The 18622-nt window shown below is 45.3% G+C and overlaps 2 protein-coding genes across 26 annotated transcripts in view; both read left to right on the top strand.

Moving 5' to 3' along the window:
- Positions 1 to 14679, top strand: part of LOC117401202 (transcription factor E2-alpha) — a 30925-nt gene extending 16246 nt beyond the window's left edge. For 5 of the 25 annotated variants that reach the window (XM_034001698.3, XM_034001699.3, XM_034001709.3 and 2 more), the window contains 15 exons: positions 3 to 52; positions 1682 to 1781; positions 2212 to 2327; positions 2905 to 3058; positions 3275 to 3333; positions 3450 to 3531; positions 3946 to 4022; positions 4790 to 4912; positions 5594 to 5800; positions 6196 to 6319; positions 6555 to 6699; positions 7035 to 7091; positions 7768 to 8000; positions 10452 to 10597; positions 11084 to 14679. In XM_034001698.3, coding sequence (XP_033857589.2) covers positions 3 to 52; positions 1682 to 1781; positions 2212 to 2327; positions 2905 to 3058; positions 3275 to 3333; positions 3450 to 3531; positions 3946 to 4022; positions 4790 to 4912; positions 5594 to 5800; positions 6196 to 6319; positions 6555 to 6699; positions 7035 to 7091; positions 7768 to 8000; positions 10452 to 10591 — 1667 coding nt within the window. In that variant the 3' untranslated portion in view covers positions 10592 to 10597; positions 11084 to 14679. Of the gene's footprint in view, positions 1 to 2; positions 53 to 1681; positions 1782 to 2211; positions 2328 to 2904; positions 3059 to 3274; positions 3334 to 3449; positions 3532 to 3945; positions 4023 to 4789; positions 4913 to 5593; positions 5801 to 6195; positions 6320 to 6554; positions 6700 to 7034; positions 7092 to 7767; positions 8001 to 9630; positions 9858 to 10451; positions 10598 to 11083 lie in introns of all 25 variants that reach the window. The other 20 variants (XM_034912072.2, XM_059015049.1, XM_034912069.2 and 17 more) reach the window with 16 other exon arrangements.
- A 950-nt stretch (positions 14680 to 15629) lies between these two features.
- On the top strand, positions 15630 to 17915 carry LOC117966144 (cytochrome b-c1 complex subunit 10-like). Its single transcript, XM_059015053.1, has 3 exons — positions 15630 to 15783; positions 16777 to 16916; positions 17799 to 17915. Exons 1-2 carry the CDS (start codon positions 15734 to 15736, stop codon positions 16895 to 16897), a joined length of 171 nt encoding a protein of 56 aa, XP_058871036.1. The 5' UTR covers positions 15630 to 15733; the 3' UTR covers positions 16898 to 16916; positions 17799 to 17915.
- Positions 17916 to 18622: the final 707 nt, after the last annotated feature.

Raw genomic sequence — 18622 nt, 5'->3', positions numbered from 1 at the left:
AGATGGACAGCCTAAAAAGATCCGAAAGGTTCCTCCCGGCCTGCCTTCTTCAGTAAGTATACGTACTGTGAGCATGAGGATTGTGTGAGAGCGTGGCTGGGTGGGTCAGTGCTAATGTGAGGGGGCTGTCTGTTGGCAGGATGGGTCTACAGGGGCCGCTGTGGCGTCTATGCCTGCCTGCTTCAAGCAGCATCTTGAGTTGTGGCGTCCATTTCGGCAGCTAGGCGTTATCGACTTCAATTCCAAAGCAGCAGTGCAAGCAGACTAGTTGTGTTCCTTTTTAAATGAAACAAATGATGATGATTTGAGAGGTAATGAGCCATTTTAGTGCAGCAGATAAGAGCAAAGTTTTTAGATTGTAACTCTGCAAACTGTGTGGCTCGCAGGTACACAAGGGTTAATCCTCTGTGGTGCCTGTGTTCAATGGGATTGAGTGCTTTCATTTCATTGTTTTTACTACACTTGCATCCCCCGGCTAATATACAAATACCTAACAAATGAATAAATGCCTAATGTCCTGGCTCTGATGCTGCGGTACTGTTTACTGAAATCCACTGTTCCCAAGAGATTGATCCAGAGACACGCCACTTCAGTAACTCTCTGAAATGTACATGCCAGCAAATAGGTATCCTGCTATTGCACGCTCTGTTTTGTAAACTGCCTTAATCTGGTTGCTCAGAAACAGGGTTTTTTTTCCTCCCCTCACTTTCCTTTCCTTTCCTTTCCTCCCTCCCCTGTAAGGGACCTGTTATTGGGTTCATTTAGTCTCTATTGCCGCCTTTCTCTTTTTTCCTTCTCTTTTTTCCTTCTCTCTCTCTGTCTCCACCCCCACTCCCTCTCTCACACAGCTGCCCGTGGAGTTGGATTCCAGCCAGGTTTGGGCAGATGGCTCTGTAATTAGAAGTGCATCTCTCCATTCCCTTTCCACTTCTCCCTATTTAATCAAATTATAGAAAAAAAGTCAATTTGCTGGATTCGCATTCTCGGCTGCTTATGCCTTTTTATTTCTTCGTTCATGCAAAAAAAAAAAATTGGCGGGGCACCCTTTAGTGCCAGTGGTAGAGTAACTGTACTTTTGATAAACTAGACACAAAAAACAAACTGATTCTGTAGCTTGGGTATTCAGAGACATTGTTGGAAAATGTGATTTCTGTGTTCCATGCTGCAGATTTTTATAATGTAGCTGTGTGTTTTAAATGCACGCTTCTCAGCCACTGCTGGTAACCATTGAAACCCCAGCCTCAGAAATGGAGCAGGGAAAGGAAGTAAAAGCAGGAAGCAGCATTTACCTGAGCTGCTGTTCCAGGGCATTGCGCTCTGAGGGAATGTATTGCATGGTATGATTTTAATGCTGAGGCCTGTGCTGTCAGCACAGTGCACAGTGCACTTTTCACATTGCTCCTATGGGATGGAGTTGGGGTTAAGAGTAAGGACTTTGCCCTCTGTGTGCTTTTTTTTTTTCTTGTGGCCAAGATACAACGTTTAAAACTGAAGATGAAAAACACAAACTAACAGCTTGCTTGTAGGTGTAAATTAGTTCTGGATTTTCATGGAATCTATATTTAAACCCAAGTTTTCATTCCTGGCCAGGGTATGTTCATAGTTGGATTTGTGGTTGCTTGTTACTGATGATGCATGCCTTTAGATAAGCATTAACAGTCCCCCTGGTTATCTGTTTCAGGTTTATGCTTCAACCTCTGGGGAAGATTACAACCGGGAACCAGCCAGCTACCCCCCAGTGAAGGCTGGCCCTGGCTACCCCGGGTCCTTTTACATGCAAGGTGAGTCCTGCAGCCCCTTCCCCCACACAGGAGTGTCAGCAACACTGAGCATCTCAAACAATTCTGACCACACTTGTGCATTGCTTCCCCCTATCCAAAGCCAGCTGTTCAGTATGCGTATTTCACACCTTCTTGCTGGCAGCGTATCTGACTCCATGCAGTGTGTTCTTTGGGGTATGTTTTTCTGCTGTCTTGTTGGTCGTGGCACCTGTGTAGTCAGTGTTTGACCTTCTAGAGATGCAGCTGTCTGCATCACCGGTGGGTGGTGGGGAGGATGTGGGGGGTCTAGGTGCGATGTAACTTTTCGGCTGATTTTCAGCAGACTTGATTTAGTTTTTCTTTTACTGCAACACCTGCATTCTGCTGGCTGTCTTGTGTGTTTTTTTTTTTGTTTTTTTTTGTATACCAATACATGTATCCCTTGTCACAGACCCGTGGAACTCCTCTGGAGAGATTGGCCAGGCTGGATACGCAGCCGTGCTGGGAAACCCCACTCACCTCTCCCAGCCAAGCGGCTTCACCAGCCTTCACCCGCAGGACAGGATGGTGAGTGGTGCTTGCTTCTCTCCTCTCTATACACAGCTAACCCGGCTTCCTACCAACTAACTATCTGCAGCCCATTCACTGCTGCAGACCATTTTGACACTTCGATTGATCCAAATTCACACAAGCCCCGCATATGGACCAACTCACGCAATAGAAATAAAACTACCTTCCGCAGTAGTATTTATAGTGTGAATACATCGATAACACATTCTGTATTGCTCACTAAATGGGGAGCACTTGAGTAACAGCAAAGAAACGTATTAACCTTCTCAATGAAGTCTGAACATTTAAACAATTGTAAATGAAAGCATGTCCATATTTAAACTTGACAGCCCCATGTGTGATTCTGTAGTGGCACGTTCGATTTGCATTACCAATAGTGTGTGTGAAGTAGTCCTGTTCTAGTAACTCAAACGTATGCTGCTGACGCAAGGGCCGCTCTTACAGCTCCGCCTGTTCTGTTTTGTTTTTTCTGTGTTTTTCTGTATTTTGTATGAAGTGTGTGTTGCATCCTTTCCTAGCTTGATAGTAACCTAGGTGTGCTGTTTTGTCTCTCTCCTTTTCCATGTTTTTGAAGCAGAAGCGTCACTCTCTCGCGTTGTCTCCTCAGAACTACCCTCTGCACGGCAGCGAGGTGAACGGCAGCCTGCCGCCCGGCTTCCACGCAGGGTCAGCTGGCTACGGAGTGTCCAATCACACGCCTCCGCTCAACGGGGCGGAGCCCATCATGGGTAGGCACATTTCAAAGGGAGCAGTACTGCCCAGTCCAAGTCTACCTGTGCCTGCTGCAAAATAAGGGGGAAGGGAATAGACATGGACACGATTGAAACAAGCTGTAGTGCTCCCTCCCCGAACACATCTGAATGACTTGTAGCTTAACTCTTAAGACTAACAAATGCAGAACGTTAAATACTCCTGCAATTTAAATTTCCTTTTTTTTTGTTTAGCCAACAGAGGCACCACAGCAGGGAGCTCAGGGGATGAAATTGGAAAGGCTTTAGCTTCGGTGAGGATCTTTACTGAGCTCTTCAGCATTGTGCAGATGACACTGTGTTAAACTGTCTGCTCGGACTGCTTTGTCACATCAGTGTATTGACTTTCTGTTTTTTATCCTATCTGAAGATCTATCCTTCAGACCACAACAGCAGCAACAACTTCCCCTCCAACCCCTCCACACCAGTGGGGTCACCCCAGGGAATACCAGGTAAGGAAGGCTGCAGTCTGCTTCCTCCATGACTCTTACAGTGATTTACTTTAAGCAAGGCAGTCGGAGACTAGTGCTAATCTGGAGTTTGTGAACCCAGCTGCTTCTGCCGTGTCTATTTCTGTTTACCTGGCATTGTAGCCCCACCCAGTGGTATAAAGGAAGAACTGCTTTTTTTAAATGCTGTATTTAGTAATCTACCCCTTCAGTTGAGTTATTTTATTTCATTACAAAAAACTAATTAATATAATCATTTAGAGCTAAATCCCTTTACTGTGATCACCAGAGAGACAGAACAAAGTGTGTGATTTATACTACCAAAAAACCACATTGCCCACGATAGCATTGTTTAAGTGACCTTTCTTTATGGAGCTGATCAGGAGAGAGAGAGTTCACGGTTTCTTCTCCTCTCAGCAGCTACATCTCAGTGGTCCAGACCAACCGGCCCGGCTGCCTTATCTCCTAACTATGAAGGTGGATTGCACGCCTTGGTAAGTGTGGGGCTGTCCGGGTCCAAACAGGAACGGGGCGGTTGCATTAAACACCTTAAGTTTTTAACTTGAGCTTAACACCCAAGAGGGATCTTTAATTCTCCTTGCATTTCAAAGTAATAAGACCTTTTGAATACTATTGGTTGGAAGGTGATAAAGATCTTCTAGTAATTTTGCTAGACAGTAATTCATATAGTAACCCTGTTTGAAGGGGAATCCTGTTTGGACATAACTTCTTTTTTTATTTTTATTTATTTAATTTAAGGATGTTTACATTTTAACTTGTCATCTCCCAAAAAAAACAACCATTCAGAAAGGTTTCTGTATATCTGTCAGTTGCCTTTCCTTTCTGTATCCTGTTAATTTTATGATAATTTAATGCTTGTTTAAATGTAATGTGCATCACCAATTTGCGGTTTTATGACTTTAGTGTAAAAGTAAAGAATCACTTTAAACCCCCCCCCCCCAGTCTGCAGCCTCCTTAAATCAGTGAAGGAATCTCACTTCAGGAGTTTCATGCAACCAAGCTCTGGTCTCATTTATTAATTGGGAGCTTTTGCTTGTAAATTAACACTGTATAAGTCTGTCTATTAATACGCAGAGATTTAAACTAGTGTGTTCAAGACTGTATAATACATGTTTATAAATCTAAGCAGCCGTAAAGCAACCCCCCCCCCCCCCCCCCAGCCTTGCTTGTACGAGTCTCATCATTTGTTTTCTTGTGTGTGGTTTGTGTTTTTTTTTATGTTGCTGCTCTCCACCTACAGGTATCCTCTGTGAAAGGGATGTTGCATCTCAGTGGGATTTTAACCAGTTTAAATAAAATGAATGATGATGATGATGATGACGATGGTGATGATGATGATGAAAATGATGGTGGCTTTCAAAGAGTGAGGGTTAATCTTAACATTTGGGGGCAGTGTGTGTCTGTGTTTTCTGCACCTGTGTAATCTTGCTCACACTGGCTGTGTGTGGGGGGGTGGGGTGGATTCCTTGTTATAAAGTGCTGTGATTTTATGACCTGTCTGTATTCAAAGCAACAGTAAATCCCTTAAGTAAATGGAGGACCACTTGCTAGCTGCATAGTGCTTTGTGTATTGTACCACAGTGCATGGCCTGTATGTGTCAATCTGTATTGTGTAGTTATTCTCCTCCTAAATTAGTGAAGGTGGGATAATGCACAAGAATCTGAATGTTGTGTGTGACTATTTTGCGGTGAAAGTATACTGCGGGTTATGATTCCTCACATCTTGCCATTAAATACACTGAATTCAATCTATTTAAACAAAACTGGCATTTGTGCAATGCAATATTGTGACTTTAGATTTATAACATTTCAACATAAACTGTTGATGCAACTTAATACACAAACGCAGTTGCTTACATACATTAACACTTGCACTACTGGTCTGGCCCCAAATCTGTATTGGAACCGGCTTAATTCATCTTACAAAAGTCTTTTTATAAAGGTGCAGGTGATGCAGTGGTGCCAGTGTTGTGTATAGGGACCTCTCCCAGCTTTGAGATCCACGATAAGTTTTACTTTATTTTTTTTTGTTTTATAAATTAAGCAAAACAAGATGGAGGACCGCCTGGAGGAAGCCATCCACGTGATGCGGAGTCACGCAGTGGGTCAGGCCACGGCCCTCGCCAGCGGCCATGGGGACATGAACAGCCTGCTGACAGCAGCTGTCTCCGCACACAACGGGGGAGTCGGGGGCCTTGCCCAGGCCTTCTCGGGAGCGGGGCTGCCTCTGAGTAACCGGCACGCTTCCATGGTGAGAGGCCGGCTGGAGCTGGGGACGGGAGCCAACGCTCGCACACATTTTGGAAACGTGTGCTAGTTGTCTGCAGTAAACAAGACCTGTTTTAATCTTGTACAATTAATTGTTTCCAAGTATGATTCGGGGCAGTGTGTTGAAACTAGCTTTGAAAAATAGCTTGAGTTAAACTCGCCCATTCAGTTAGCAATAAATGAAAATCAAAACAATGCTGATCCAATTGGTACAATAGAGGGTTATGTTTAATATATTTTGGGTACAGGGACATGGAAACACAACTGGCTAATTTTGGGATGTTTTCCTTGAGAGAGGACTGGATTGTCTTCTCTGTGTTGTGTGTGTTTGAGTTGGGTGACCCCTGTGTCTGATGCTCTCCTCGCTCCTACTCACAGGGTGGAAGTCACCACGAAGACTCGGGCGGATTACCCAGCAACCCTGCGCTGCTCCATGGCCACCATGTCTCCCTGCCCCAGTCGGGGGCGCTCTCCGATCTCAACAGACAGCAGGACTTCTCCAGTTAGTACTGCCTTCAGCAAGGTCAAAGAGACCAGTGCAAGAAAAAAGAGCATGGGCACTGTCACTTTTCACATAATTGCATGGGCACACATGTAAAATATACAGAATTTATCTTTTAGTACCAGCTTCATTTTGTTGTGCAGTTAGGCCCCCTTATACAATGTGAGAAAGGGCCAGGCTTGGTGTGCCTCTGGCTGCCTGTAACTGGATGTCTCTTCTCTCCTCCTCTCCGCAGGCATGACTGCTGGAATCACACGCTCCACACACTCCTCCTCCAGCACAGACGTGAAGAGTGAGGGGAAGGAGGATGATGAGAACTCCAACGCAGACAAGTCTGAGGACGAGAAGAAGGACCAGAAAAGCTCTCGCAGCCGAACAAGGTGCTTGCCTGGCTGCTGTATTGAGAGGGGGGGGTGGGGGAGGAACCCTGGGGGCAGGGTGTAGAACATGCTAAGCGGAATATGACATGTTTGTGTATATAGAAAATATTTATCCCACATAGGTGGAGAATGTATTGAATAAACCTGTTTTCCACACTGTGTAGCCGCACAACTACATCAGTTCATAATGCAGGCTGTTTAATTCTGCCCAGACCTGCATGTATTTAACATGTGAAAGCCCTTCGATCTCCACTGGTAGCTCAAGTGGTTGTATGTTGTATTTCACTGTAATTTGTTACATGGTCCTATTATCCCCATTCTCGCATTGTTTACAGAAAAGAGCCGTTTTCCTTCCAGACCTTCTCTGCCCTCTCAGACCAGGGAAATGAGGAGTAAGTTTGTTACCCGTGATCCAGTACAGAGCACCGGGTAACGGGACGGGCGCCTTCTGTACTGCAGCTTATAGCAGAGATCCCTGGGGGGGGGGGGGGGGGGAGCTGTTCTATTTTTAGCCTTTTAGGATTTTATATTTTGCTGATGTGGCTGAGTGTTTGTTCTTTTTTTGTAAGAACTGATGTCTTTTGTGCAATAATTGTTGGATAGCGTAAATAAGGGATCGGACAATTGAAAAAATGTTTGTATAATTGATTCCAATATATGTGGGATAAATATAATACATAAATCTACACTGAACAAGCATTCCCAAAAGTGAAGGTAAGTCAGCTGAGCTCCAAATCTTGACCACACACATGATCCGCTGCAAACTTCATACCCTTTTTATATATAAAATATTGCAAACAAACCTGTTTTATGGAGGCACCTTTTTCTGTTTCATTTAGTGTCTGTTAGGCAAGATATAGTGCAGCTTTTAATATCATGAATGATACAGGTTGAAAGATACTCTAGGAATAGATCCTTCAAATAAAAAAATGAAATATAAATATTACTAGAAATGTATTGCTCAGCAGGGACAGGCTGTCTCTTGTCTGTGTTAAGTTGTGCATGCTGGTCTGATCTTGACTGTTGCTGTTTTCTGAAGTACGTTCTTGTGTTTATTTCAATTATTAGTCTAGATGAGGATGAGGAGGACCTTCCCGTAGAGGTTAAAGCCGAGCGAGAGAAAGAGCGGCGGGTGGCTAATAACGCCCGTGAAAGGCTGCGGGTGCGAGACATCAACGAGGCCTTTAAAGAGCTTGGGCGCATGTGCCAGCTTCATCTTAGCGCCGACAAACCTCAGACCAAACTACTAATCCTGCACCAGGCTGTTAATGTAATACTCAACCTGGAGCAACAAGTGCGAGGTCAGTGTGGGGGTCACAGAGTGGTGCTATCCATCTCCTCCTGTTTCTACAGCTCGCTGTGTGTAATACATGCAAGATGCCGTGCCGGCATGGGGCTGTCTACACTGTGTAACATTCCTGCAGCATGTCTGTCTTGTTGTTTTCTATCTATATATTGATCTCCCTTGCACTCCACCCAGATACCCTTCCCTGCCCTTCCAATCGAGCGCCGCTGCTGTTTGCATGCTTCGCCTAACCTTTAGCCATAACCTTCAGCACCTACATTGCAGGAGCTGCGGGTTATCGTGCTACTTCAAACAAAAAAGATCAACGTGAAACTTGGCTGTTGGATACAGAGAGGTTAGATGCTAATTTGTGGGGACCAGATTATTTATTTTTTTTGGGGGGGTGGAAGCAGGCGGGGGTCAGTAATTTAAAACTTAAGGTAAGTACGTTGACAGAACAGTCCCAGCCCTCGTGTCTGTCCAACCTGTTCACTTTAAAACTGCTTGTAAATCCGCACCCCCCTTCCTTAGTTTTAGTTTGCCCCGAGTGAGTCGAGCCACAGGAATTGCTGGCCTCATTGTTCAGCTGCTTTTCCCTTGCTGTGGGGTGGGGGATGGGCGCTGGAGGGGAGATCTCTTCTGTATGCATTGATATTAACTTCATGGCTTACTTATTTTTATTTTGCTTTTTGGTCTTGCTCCATCTTATCTTTCTCTCAAACAGGCTTTGGCATTTCTTTTCCTTTTTTGTGTTTGTTCAAAGGGAGTTGAGTCTGCATTCAGCTCTGACTTCACTTCTTTGGTTTTAGCTGCATCTTGGATCTGTCTTCCATATCTGCCCAGAGCAGCTGCTGCTTCCTCCTCCTGGTTTCTCTCTCTCTCGCTCTCTCTCTCTCTCTCTCTTTTTCTTCCTTTCTCTCTCTCTCTCTCTCTCGACAGTCCCCAGTTGCCGGCCCTTCCAGTGGCTCCCACTCTCGACCTGGCTGCTTGCTGTAGGATTGATCTGAAACCTCCCTAGGGTTCTGTCTCTCAATGTCCTTCTGGGGTGCTATTGCTAAGGGACAGCCCTCTGGCAGCTTTCACAGGTCATGTAGGTTAATGAAGTCTGACTTGACCAGTGCAAAAAACATGCAATCGTAAACCTCTCCTATATCTAAATGAGGGTTTGTTCCTAAAACTACCTCAATGGAGTCCTGTTGGCACAAAGTCTGGACATCTCCACTCTTGAAGGAGACGATAGGAAACCCTGAAAGCTCTCGCTCCAAATCCTCTGTTTCATAGAGCACTTCTCATAATGAGAGATCTGTGAACACACTCCCCTGGTCAACCCCCCTCCCCTCACAGCTCTTGACGTCTCTAGCTTTTGGCTCTGGGTTTTAAAGAAGGTCCTCCCACCCCATTGTCAGAACAGCAGGAGGTTGTGTTGCATGTCTGTACCCCAAAGGAAAGCTGGCTTGTACCCCCCACCACACCCTGATCACCTCCTGTAGCCTGATGGTTTAGATAAAGGCACACAGGCGTCCCCTCTAAAATAAGCACATATCATATGTATCCTCTGCCTGAAGACAGACATGCACATGCCCCTGCTGTTCTGCGCTGTGCTGAGCTGCACTGTTCTCTAACGCTCGCTGTGAACTCCACTGCAGCAGCACGGACGAGGGCCTCACTGTGGAGGAAAAGGAGCTGAAAGACCGGGACAGGCGAATGGCCAATAACGCCAGGGAGCGTGTGCGGGTGCGAGACATTAACGAGGCCTTCAAAGAGCTGGGCCGCATGTGCCAGGTGCACTTAAAATCAGACAAAGCCCAGACCAAACTAATCATCCTTCAGCAGGCAGTGCAGATCATTCTGGGCCTGGAGCATCAAGTGCGAGGTAGGGGCACCTCTTTCTACTGCCACATGGGGGGCAGCCCGGTCCGAGAGGGGCTCCTCACCCTCTCCCGGGTGGGTTGGGGGCTTTCTGCCTCGACACCTCAGATTCTGTCAGTGTCGTGGTGCTTGATAATGTGTTACTGCAAGCCCCTCCTTGGCACCCCTTGTCTGTCAGATGATATTTTAAAGTCGGGGTTGGTGGTTTTGCATTGTGTAAAGCGCATGGGGATCTCCCAGTCTCCCTTAAACGGGGCACTCTGACACACCCATGCTCTGCTCTGTCAGAAGTACAGGTATGTAGGTGTTTATTCTAACTCTTTTCTAATTCTTTCTCTTACACTCATTTCTTTTTCTTACTACTTTACCCTGGTTAGAGCTTAAGACTGGGTGTCAGGAATTCCTCAAATTGACCCTTAGGACACCTTCCTGACCTCAGCCCTTTCCTTGTGGGTAAGGGCTCGGGGGAGGGTGCTGGCTTAAGGGTTAACTGGAACACACAGGTTTCAAACGGCAGACTGCCACTTAAAAAAATAAATAAAACAAACTGAATGATGTCGTGCTGCTGTTGAAATATGTGATTGCCTTTCCTTTCCAGAGCGTAACCTGAACCCCAAGGCAGCCTGCCTGAAGCGACGCGAGGAGGAGAAGGTGTCAGGGGTGGGGGATCCCCAGATGCAGCTGTCAGGGGGGCACCCAGGCCTAGGGGACGGGCACAACCCTGTCAGCCATATGTAGCGCCAGGTAGCTCTCCTAAACACTGAGCACGAGTGCCACACGCACGCACACACAGTATTGCAAGACTGCTATACGAAAGACAAGACCAAGCGTCTTTTAAAATGTCTGGGCTGAAGTTTTAAGCTTTACTCCAGTTTAGTTATAAAGAGAACCTTTCTGGACAGTTGCACACTTGTAGGAGTCTGCATGTGTCCACTGTTTTGTGTTTCTACTGCACTAGCTAGATTTGTATTTGGGGTGTAGGCTGTTAGGGTGTCTACGTTTCGTAATGTTTCGTAACCTCACAACGCCCCTCACTGTCACTTTTCAGATGTTTTTACACGAAAGACATTTTGAAAGTATTTTCTTTTTTCTGTTGACTTGCACACAATTTCACAAACACAGTAATAGGTTAATAATGGCATGCAATGTGTGAGGTTTTTTATTTGGGGGGGGTTGGGGGGGGTGCAAAAAAACTTCCAACTAATTGTTTCTCTCCCTTCTTTTCTCCAGATCCGTGCTCTGGAATTTAGCAGTGCTCTTGGAAGATGTGGCCTTATATTCTTCTTCCAGCATCACCCTCATATACTGCCAAAGCTGCCACAGCCGGTGGGGTCGAAAGCTGTACCTGACACAACCGTCGCAAATGTGAAGAATTCATTTTGTTCATGGTTTTACATTTGCTTCCATAAATGATGGAACATTTCAACAGATCCTGGTCACTAAGTGGAGAATCTCAGCTGCTGCTTCTCCCCAACACAGCCAAGAGGAAATGAGAAAAAAAACAAACAGGAATTTGTGCCTAATCTTCTTTATATCTTTTGTTTTTATAAAAAAAACATTTTCGTAATGTTTGGAACAAACTTTTTTTTTAATTGCTTATTTGTAAGCAATTACTGTTAATTATTTTTTGTATAAAAAAAAAAAAGGTCTTTAGTCATTTTGTGATTAGCATTCCCAGCAGAAAAAAGGAGCTGTCTTATTTCTCATTGGAAAAAACAGACTGGTTTGTCATGTAATGGTTATTGGAACCATTCAGGGCTTCAGTTGTGAAGTGGTCAGGGGCGAGTGAGTGTACAGGGGGAGGGGGGGTTACTTAAAAACATGCAATCTGTTTAGCCACACAGGAAGTAGGCCTCAATATGACAAATGGGAGCCATGAAAGGAGGAAGTAGCTGCAGTCCCCTCCCCCGTAGCAGCTGTTTGTAGCTGCTGTTTTAATTCAGTGTTGAGAAGGGTAATGGGCAACAAAGTGCCAGACCCCCCCTCCCCCCTCCCATACACACACATGCATACCCACTGCCTCACTCACTCACCCTTACCAAACTCTATAGAGGGCAGCACTGTTGTATTCCCTGGGCAGAGCATGAACGATGGATAAGTCTGAAGCACTCCCTAAGTGTATTGGCTTCTCTGCTCGCTGCCAGCTTCTTTCTCACTGTTTCCAGCCAGCTCACATTTACACATTGGACATGTCAAGCAGCTGTTCTGGTGGACATTTTGCATTTAAAAAGATCCCCCCCCCCCCCCCCCCCCCCAGTAAGCCTGGAGCAAATTAATCCCTGTATCTGTTTCTCTCTGTGTACTGTATAGAGAGCAAGTCTCTAGAGCTTCACAAACCCTCTCCTTTCATTAATCTGTTGGGGTTTATTTGTTCTTGTTTTTCATTGTTATTGTCTGTTGTTCTAGGGCAAGCATGTACATTAAAAAAAAAAAATCCAAGTCATACGTAAGTAGGGATGTTATTTTATGTAAGATGAGCAAAACTATATTTTTATTAGACTATACATTGTAGATTTTTTTAAGAAAAAAAAAATGTAGTTGGGAGTAGAGTGTAGAGTTTGAAAAAAAAAAATGTCTTTAATGAGTTTGCTTCTCATGACTGCCATATGTCGGCAGTAATTTTTTTTTTTTTTTAAACATAAAATAATTAAAAACCTGGTATTGTGGACACCTGTATTGGCTCTGTTTGAAAACACAGGGAAGAGTCCTAATCTCTTGTGGGTGCACCGCCTGCTTAAAGGAAACTAAATGGAAGAAGCTGGTGGTAGAATAATTTCTGTGACCAGAGGAGTGTTGTCCTGTCTGTTTTTGCCGCTGTCTGTTACAGCAGAGACTGTGGTGGGGGGGGTCGGGGCTCACTGTCGAAACAAGCAAGGGGCCGAGTCTTCCAGGTGCAGAGCTGGCATAGGAATGTGCAGGAGAGACACAGAGCAGAGCCAGCGCGAGCCACGGGGTGTCAGGAGAGAGCAGGGTGACGCTCGTCCGCCTGGGGTTAAAGGTTCGGAGCGCTTGTGGGCATCCTTTCAAGAAGAGGAACTGCCTGTTTTGTTTGAGTTTTCGATTTACCGAGGGGTGGGTGGGTTACTCCGCCACACTCATTTAAAACTGGATTTGACCTTTTTTTAGTTGAAGCATTACCCTGAAACTAGTGTGCAGGGATTCTCCGTGATGCCCGTTTTAAACGCAGGTCCTCACCAGACCCCAGTATTATCCCCTTGTTATATTTTTTGTTTTTAATCCCACTTATAACCACAGCATTGCAGTGAGGTGACCTTGCTGGCTACCTCTGTACCCAGAAACTGAACCATCACACTGAACCATGGCTGAGCTGAGATTCAAAACCTGGGATTCTCATTGGCTTGAACCACTAGGCCTGTTGGTGCTACTTTTCTTTAATATTTGGTTATTGTTGGTCATCAGCTGATTTGTATTTATCTATTAACCTAGTGAAATTTATAACTAATACTCGTCGCCCTTTGTTTGATTCCAAACTACTGTGGTTCCAATGCAGTGTTCTTGCTATTCATGTTATGGTTTCATCCTGACACCCCTGGTTTCTGTTGGCTGTGGGGAATTTATTTTATTTGGGGGGGGGGGGGGGGGGGTATATAATTTATCAGACTGCTGACTGAATAGAACAAAAGTGCGTGCTTATCTTTAGTTACCTGACACAGCTACCAGCAGAGCCCCTTGGTGGGTGGCAGCATTGTGTACTTTCAGTAAACCACAGGGGGGCGCTGTTCACACCATTATTAGTTTACTGTTGACTGCAGAAGTGGAGCAGTGAGTTTTATTTAGACGTGATCATTAAAGAAAAGCAATAGTGTGGCCTTTTCATTCTCGCACTTCTGATGCCATTTGAGAGAATGATACCTAATCAGTGCCTGACATTTGTTTTTAAACTTTAAAAAGTAAAATAAAAAAAATAGTGTAGTACATTTATTGCAGAGATGTGCAGTATACCCTATAAATGGTTTTAAATATGTGGGTAAAGAAGAAAAATTAGGCTTATTTTTCAAACTGATCCATTTTTTATATAACAATTTTTTGATAAAGAGGAAATAAAAATGTTATTTGTTTTGTAGATTTTGTGTCTGGACTCAAACTTTGATCTTGCTACATGATAGATAGTGATGTGGAAAACCTTTGAGTTCTTGTTTTTAATCGTCTGTTTAGCAGTTCTGATTAGTGTTGCCAGCTAAGCTGTTCAGCTGGCTCACACACTTGTACTTCGCTTAAAGGGAGAGGCATCTGCTTTTCTATGTAGAAGGGCTGAGGTCTCTGTCGTCTGAACAAGGATCTGAGGCTCCCAAACAGTATTTGTTGTAACCAGTACATTTGTTTACAATCTACATCTGACGTAGGGGAGCAGAGAAGGTGAATCTTAATGGCACTATCCAAGTTGTTTTGTTTTCTTTGTTCCATGTTTGCCCACTGCGCTTCCCCACTGGGCTGTCCCCGGCTCTCGAGTGATGTAGTGGGTTTGAGCAGATGACCTGCCCAGGCCTCCTGGGGCAGTGAAAGCAGGTGTCTCTGTCCTTCAAAGGGGGGAACACAACAAGTGAAAGGTTGTGTTTCAGAGTGCCTCCAGTCAGAACTTCTCCTTTTTATAAAGTAGCTATTGAGAACTGTCATGTATATAACAGTAATGTAGCAATAAATGTGCCATTTTTAATAACAAATATACTTTTTTTTTTTTTCAATGTCTGTCTTTTGAATCTTGTATACTTCAAAAAGAAAACAAAAAAAAAACAAAAAAAAACCCCAGAACAAGAAAAAACAGGAAAGGAAAAAAAAACATTAAAGGTTTTACCTTAAACTGATAATGAGTGTTGCCTGACTTATTGTGCAGTCATTTTTATTTGTGTGTGTGTGTGTGTGTAATGTGTCCTAGTGTTTCCCTAATGAAATGCCTGCTGCTGCTTGAAAGTTAGAACCCTGTGGATGTTAATACATCTCGTGCCCATAATGACTGGTTACAAAAAAGGAAATGCTAATAATACAGAATTTGCATGTCTAGGCTGCTCAATCGTTCTGGCTGTATAGCACAGGACTGGAGCCTGAAGGAGGCTCTCTTGTAAGTGGTTTGTAGCCCATCACTCTCCCTCTGCATGATTACAAAAATGTCCTACTCCATAAACACAGATTTGGCAGCAGTTAAAGTGGTAGTTAAAGCCACCTCTCCTGTATGAACAGGCTTTTGAGTGTCGTGGAATGCTGTAACCAGCAGGAGGCAGTAATCACACCGTCTGTTGCATCTGCCGAGATCCTGAATCCCTTTGCAGTCCGGATCACACCTCACTCCTTTGGGTTTATGAAAAGTGTAGGTGTGCATTAATTTGCCATTGCATTTACAGTACATACGCGTGTGTGTGTATATATCCTGCAAGTACTAATACACGTATTTTGTTTAAATAAATACAAATAAAAACAGAACCCATTCGCCCTGAATAAGAGCTTTGTTTTCTTACTCCACCAGAGGGCGCTCAGTGTGTTTTTGGAGGTTGGTTGCGAATACACAGCGCCCCCTTTCTTTCACAAGCAAACCAAAAAGCTTGTCTCGTACACGAACGTTTGGTTGTTCTGATGTTCAATAAAGTTGTTGAAAAACTAAATGAGGACCCCCCGCCACCCCGTATATTTTGTCCGAACAACCGCATGTCTAAAACTCTTTTAGCGACAGCAGTTAGATAGAAAGGGGAATAAATAACAACCAACCCAATAAAATACTAACTCGCACGACCAGACAAATAATAAACATGTAAATAAAGTTTTTATACAGGCTCTGCGTCGGGCGACCGAATGACTGTGGCGTCCTGACGCAGCAATTTAAGCCCTGCGCATGTGTCGACGGGAGGTCAGAGAAAGACGGGAAAGACGATGTTAGCGAAACTGATCGGACCGAGATACGTGCAGCTTGCTAAGACCTGGTAAGAGAACCGAGCCGAGCTCGAACTGGCGAGTCCAGTTCGACGAGGGGGGGTTTAGTCTGTGGTCCCGGAAAGCGGGAGTTCAGCGTTTGAGATTATGGTGATTTATAGACACGGCGTGTCGTGTCAATGTCGTTTGGTATCCAGAGCGGTGTGCTGTAAGAGACCCATAATGAATAAATCAGAACATGAAGCCGCCGCTTGAAGTCTCTGTGTGTGACGGTCTTTGGGGGAATAGCCGGTGCTGACACTCCACCTCTGGTACAGTAACCGTACTCGCTTCACAGGGCAACGCCAGCAGTCCTTGTCTCGACCTTTCTTTCAACCCGCATCATTTACAGCCTTTGATTTTAAACCTGTGTCACAAAAGCAGCGTCGATGTTGCGTTTGATTTGTGTTTCCCGTGTATTATAACTCGGATTGTGCAAAGGGACTTGTGTTTACACGCACTGGGAGGTACCGAATCCCGAATCGCTGGCTCCGGGGCTGCCATGTTCCTGGGAGATCCTCGCGAGTTTAAAGCTCGATTAACCGCGCTGAGCCTTGAGCTCTGTAATCTCGGGGGGTGCAGTCCGCAGGCACCGGGGAACAGTGGATTTGAGCGAGGATTCCGCAAATGTGTTCAAACCACATTTAAAGTGAAATCTTTTGAAGTTTTATTTTTTTTATTTAGTAATCACCAATTATTTTTTTGAGGGGGTGATAATGCTGCAAACAATGAGACTGTCTTTCATTTGCCAGTCTAGGGTTTAGCTGCATTTTCAGAGGAGGGTGGGGGGCATGGAAACCGACCCCTGCAGTTTTACTCCAAGTAACATCAAAGTTATAGAAACGCTATAAAACATTGTTTTGTTTGATAAAGACTTGAAATGCTAGTCAAGAAATTCTACTGTGATTTATGATTGTATTTAACTAGTGGCAGTGTGGGTGTATGAAGTGTGATGGCTCCCCCTCCATGAGGAGACTGACTCTCTCTCTCTCTCTCTCTCTCAGGCTCCCCACGCTGTCTGCCTGGGGTGCGGTGGGCGGGGTCACGCTGGTCTATGCCACTGACTGGCGGGTGATTCTCGACTACGTGCCCTACATCAACGGCAAGTTCAAGAAGGACGAGTAGCCATGGCGATGCTACAGCGGTGGGTGTGATGAAGCCTCAGACCTCGCGCTGTCTCCTGTATAAAGCTGCTGTTGACGCTTCCAGCACCACACTCTGCTTGGGCGCTATGCAGAGAACATCTGCATGGCTTGAAACCAGCACAGACCCAGCTACACCCAGTCCTGGGGTTCACAACTCCCCTCAATGAAGTCTATCATTGAAATGATCAGGCGTTTGAGCAGGGTTAGAAACTCACACTAGCCCTGCTGCTGCACCCAGTCCTGGGGTTCACAACTCCCCTCAATGAAGTCTATCATTGAAATGATCAGGCGTTTGAGCAGGGTTAGAAACTCACACTAGCCCTGCTGCTGCACCCAGTCCTGGGGTTCACAACTCCCCTCAATGAAGTGTATTATTGAAATGATCAGGCGTTTGAGCAGGGTTAGAAACTCGCACTAGCCCTGCTGCTGCACCCAGTCCTGGGGTTCACAACTCCCCTCAATGAAGTATATTATTGAAATGATCAGGCGTTTGAGCAGGGTTAGAAACTCGCACTAGCCCTGCTGCTGCACCCAGTCCTGGGGTTCACAACTGGGGGGGGGGGGGGGCTTAGGTCGGCCAGGGTGTTCTCCGCTCATTGCGCACCAGCGCCCCCTGTGGTCTGGCCAGGCGCTTGTGGGCTTGCCTGTAAGCTGCCCAGAGCTGCGTTGTCCTCCGAAGCTGTAGCTCTGAGGTGGCTGCATGGTGAGTTTGCAGTGTGAAAAGAAGCGGTCTGCTGACGGCACACGTGTTCGTCTTTGCCGCTCCCGAGTCATTGGGACTACTAAATAAAAAATAATAATAAAAAAAATAATAGAAAGTTCTCTGTCTCTCTCCTGTGAGGTTCCCTGCTGCCCCTGACCCGCTCTGCTCTCTCTTACAGGTCAGTGCCGGAGGGGACCCCGCGCTGGAGTTCACTGACGTGCAGGACTGCAGAGCGATGAGGATTATTTTTGTTTTTTTTATTTAAGTGATCAATAAAATAAAACTTTCATCTGCAGATGTTTTTTGTTTTGCTTTTCCTTGGTTATTCAGGTGATGTGTGTGTGCGTGCGTGCGTGTGTGTGCGTGCGTGCGTGTGTGTGTGGGCAGGAAGGCTTCCGTTTGTTTCTGTATTCCAGAGCAGTGTGACTTCTCTGTGTTTTATATGTAATATTAATATGTAGTTATGCTTCTTGTATATGAAGGTTGTAATGTGGAGTCTGTGAAATGGAAACGGCAATCTAAAGCAAATACCGGGTTCGAGTGTGTACCCCTCAAAGAGAGTTGTGTAAAATCGATGGGTAAATTGGTCCTGATTTTAGTTGCTGGCGCAGTGGGTTGGTTTTTGTGTGGTAATGGGTTTATGGCACTTGGAGGTTTTAATGAACTGGAGACCTGACTGTCTTTGTCTCCACGTGTTGTAAATGTGTGTGCACCCCGCTTGGGAAGGGGGTCTGAAACCGCGATCTTACAGTGCAATCAGCCGTAACATTACCTAGCAGTGTGTGCTGTAGCCCTGCATGCGGAGGGGACTGAGGGACGCTGGATTGCATTACCCGAACTGGCGCAGCTGCAACATTATCAAACGCCCTGCTAATAATCCGTATGAATGAAGCGTCTATACTGAACTCTTGAGAGGGCCGTTTTGTTGGAAAGTCCCAGTTTTTCCAGTTGTCTGTCTCTGTCATGTTTAAGTAAATCCCCGCATTACTGTTCGGTTTTGTG

The sequence above is a fragment of the Acipenser ruthenus genome, chromosome 49 (genome assembly GCF_902713425.1).
Source record: "Acipenser ruthenus chromosome 49, fAciRut3.2 maternal haplotype, whole genome shotgun sequence".
NCBI classification, from domain to species: Eukaryota; Metazoa; Chordata; class Actinopteri; order Acipenseriformes; family Acipenseridae; genus Acipenser; species Acipenser ruthenus.
Note: the sequence above shows the minus strand (reverse complement) of the source record. Positions and strands in the feature narration are given on the sequence as shown.

Bases quoted from the DNA above. Each gene is read 5' to 3' on its own strand.
- LOC117966144 (XM_059015053.1), top strand. From the start codon at position 15,734: ATGTTAGCGAAACTGATCGGACCGAGATACGTGCAGCTTGCTAAGACC. The intron at 15,784-16,776 runs GTAAGAGAACCG...TCTCTCTCTCAG, and splicing joins GTGCAGCTTGCTAAGACCTG to GCTCCCCACGCTGTCTGCCT.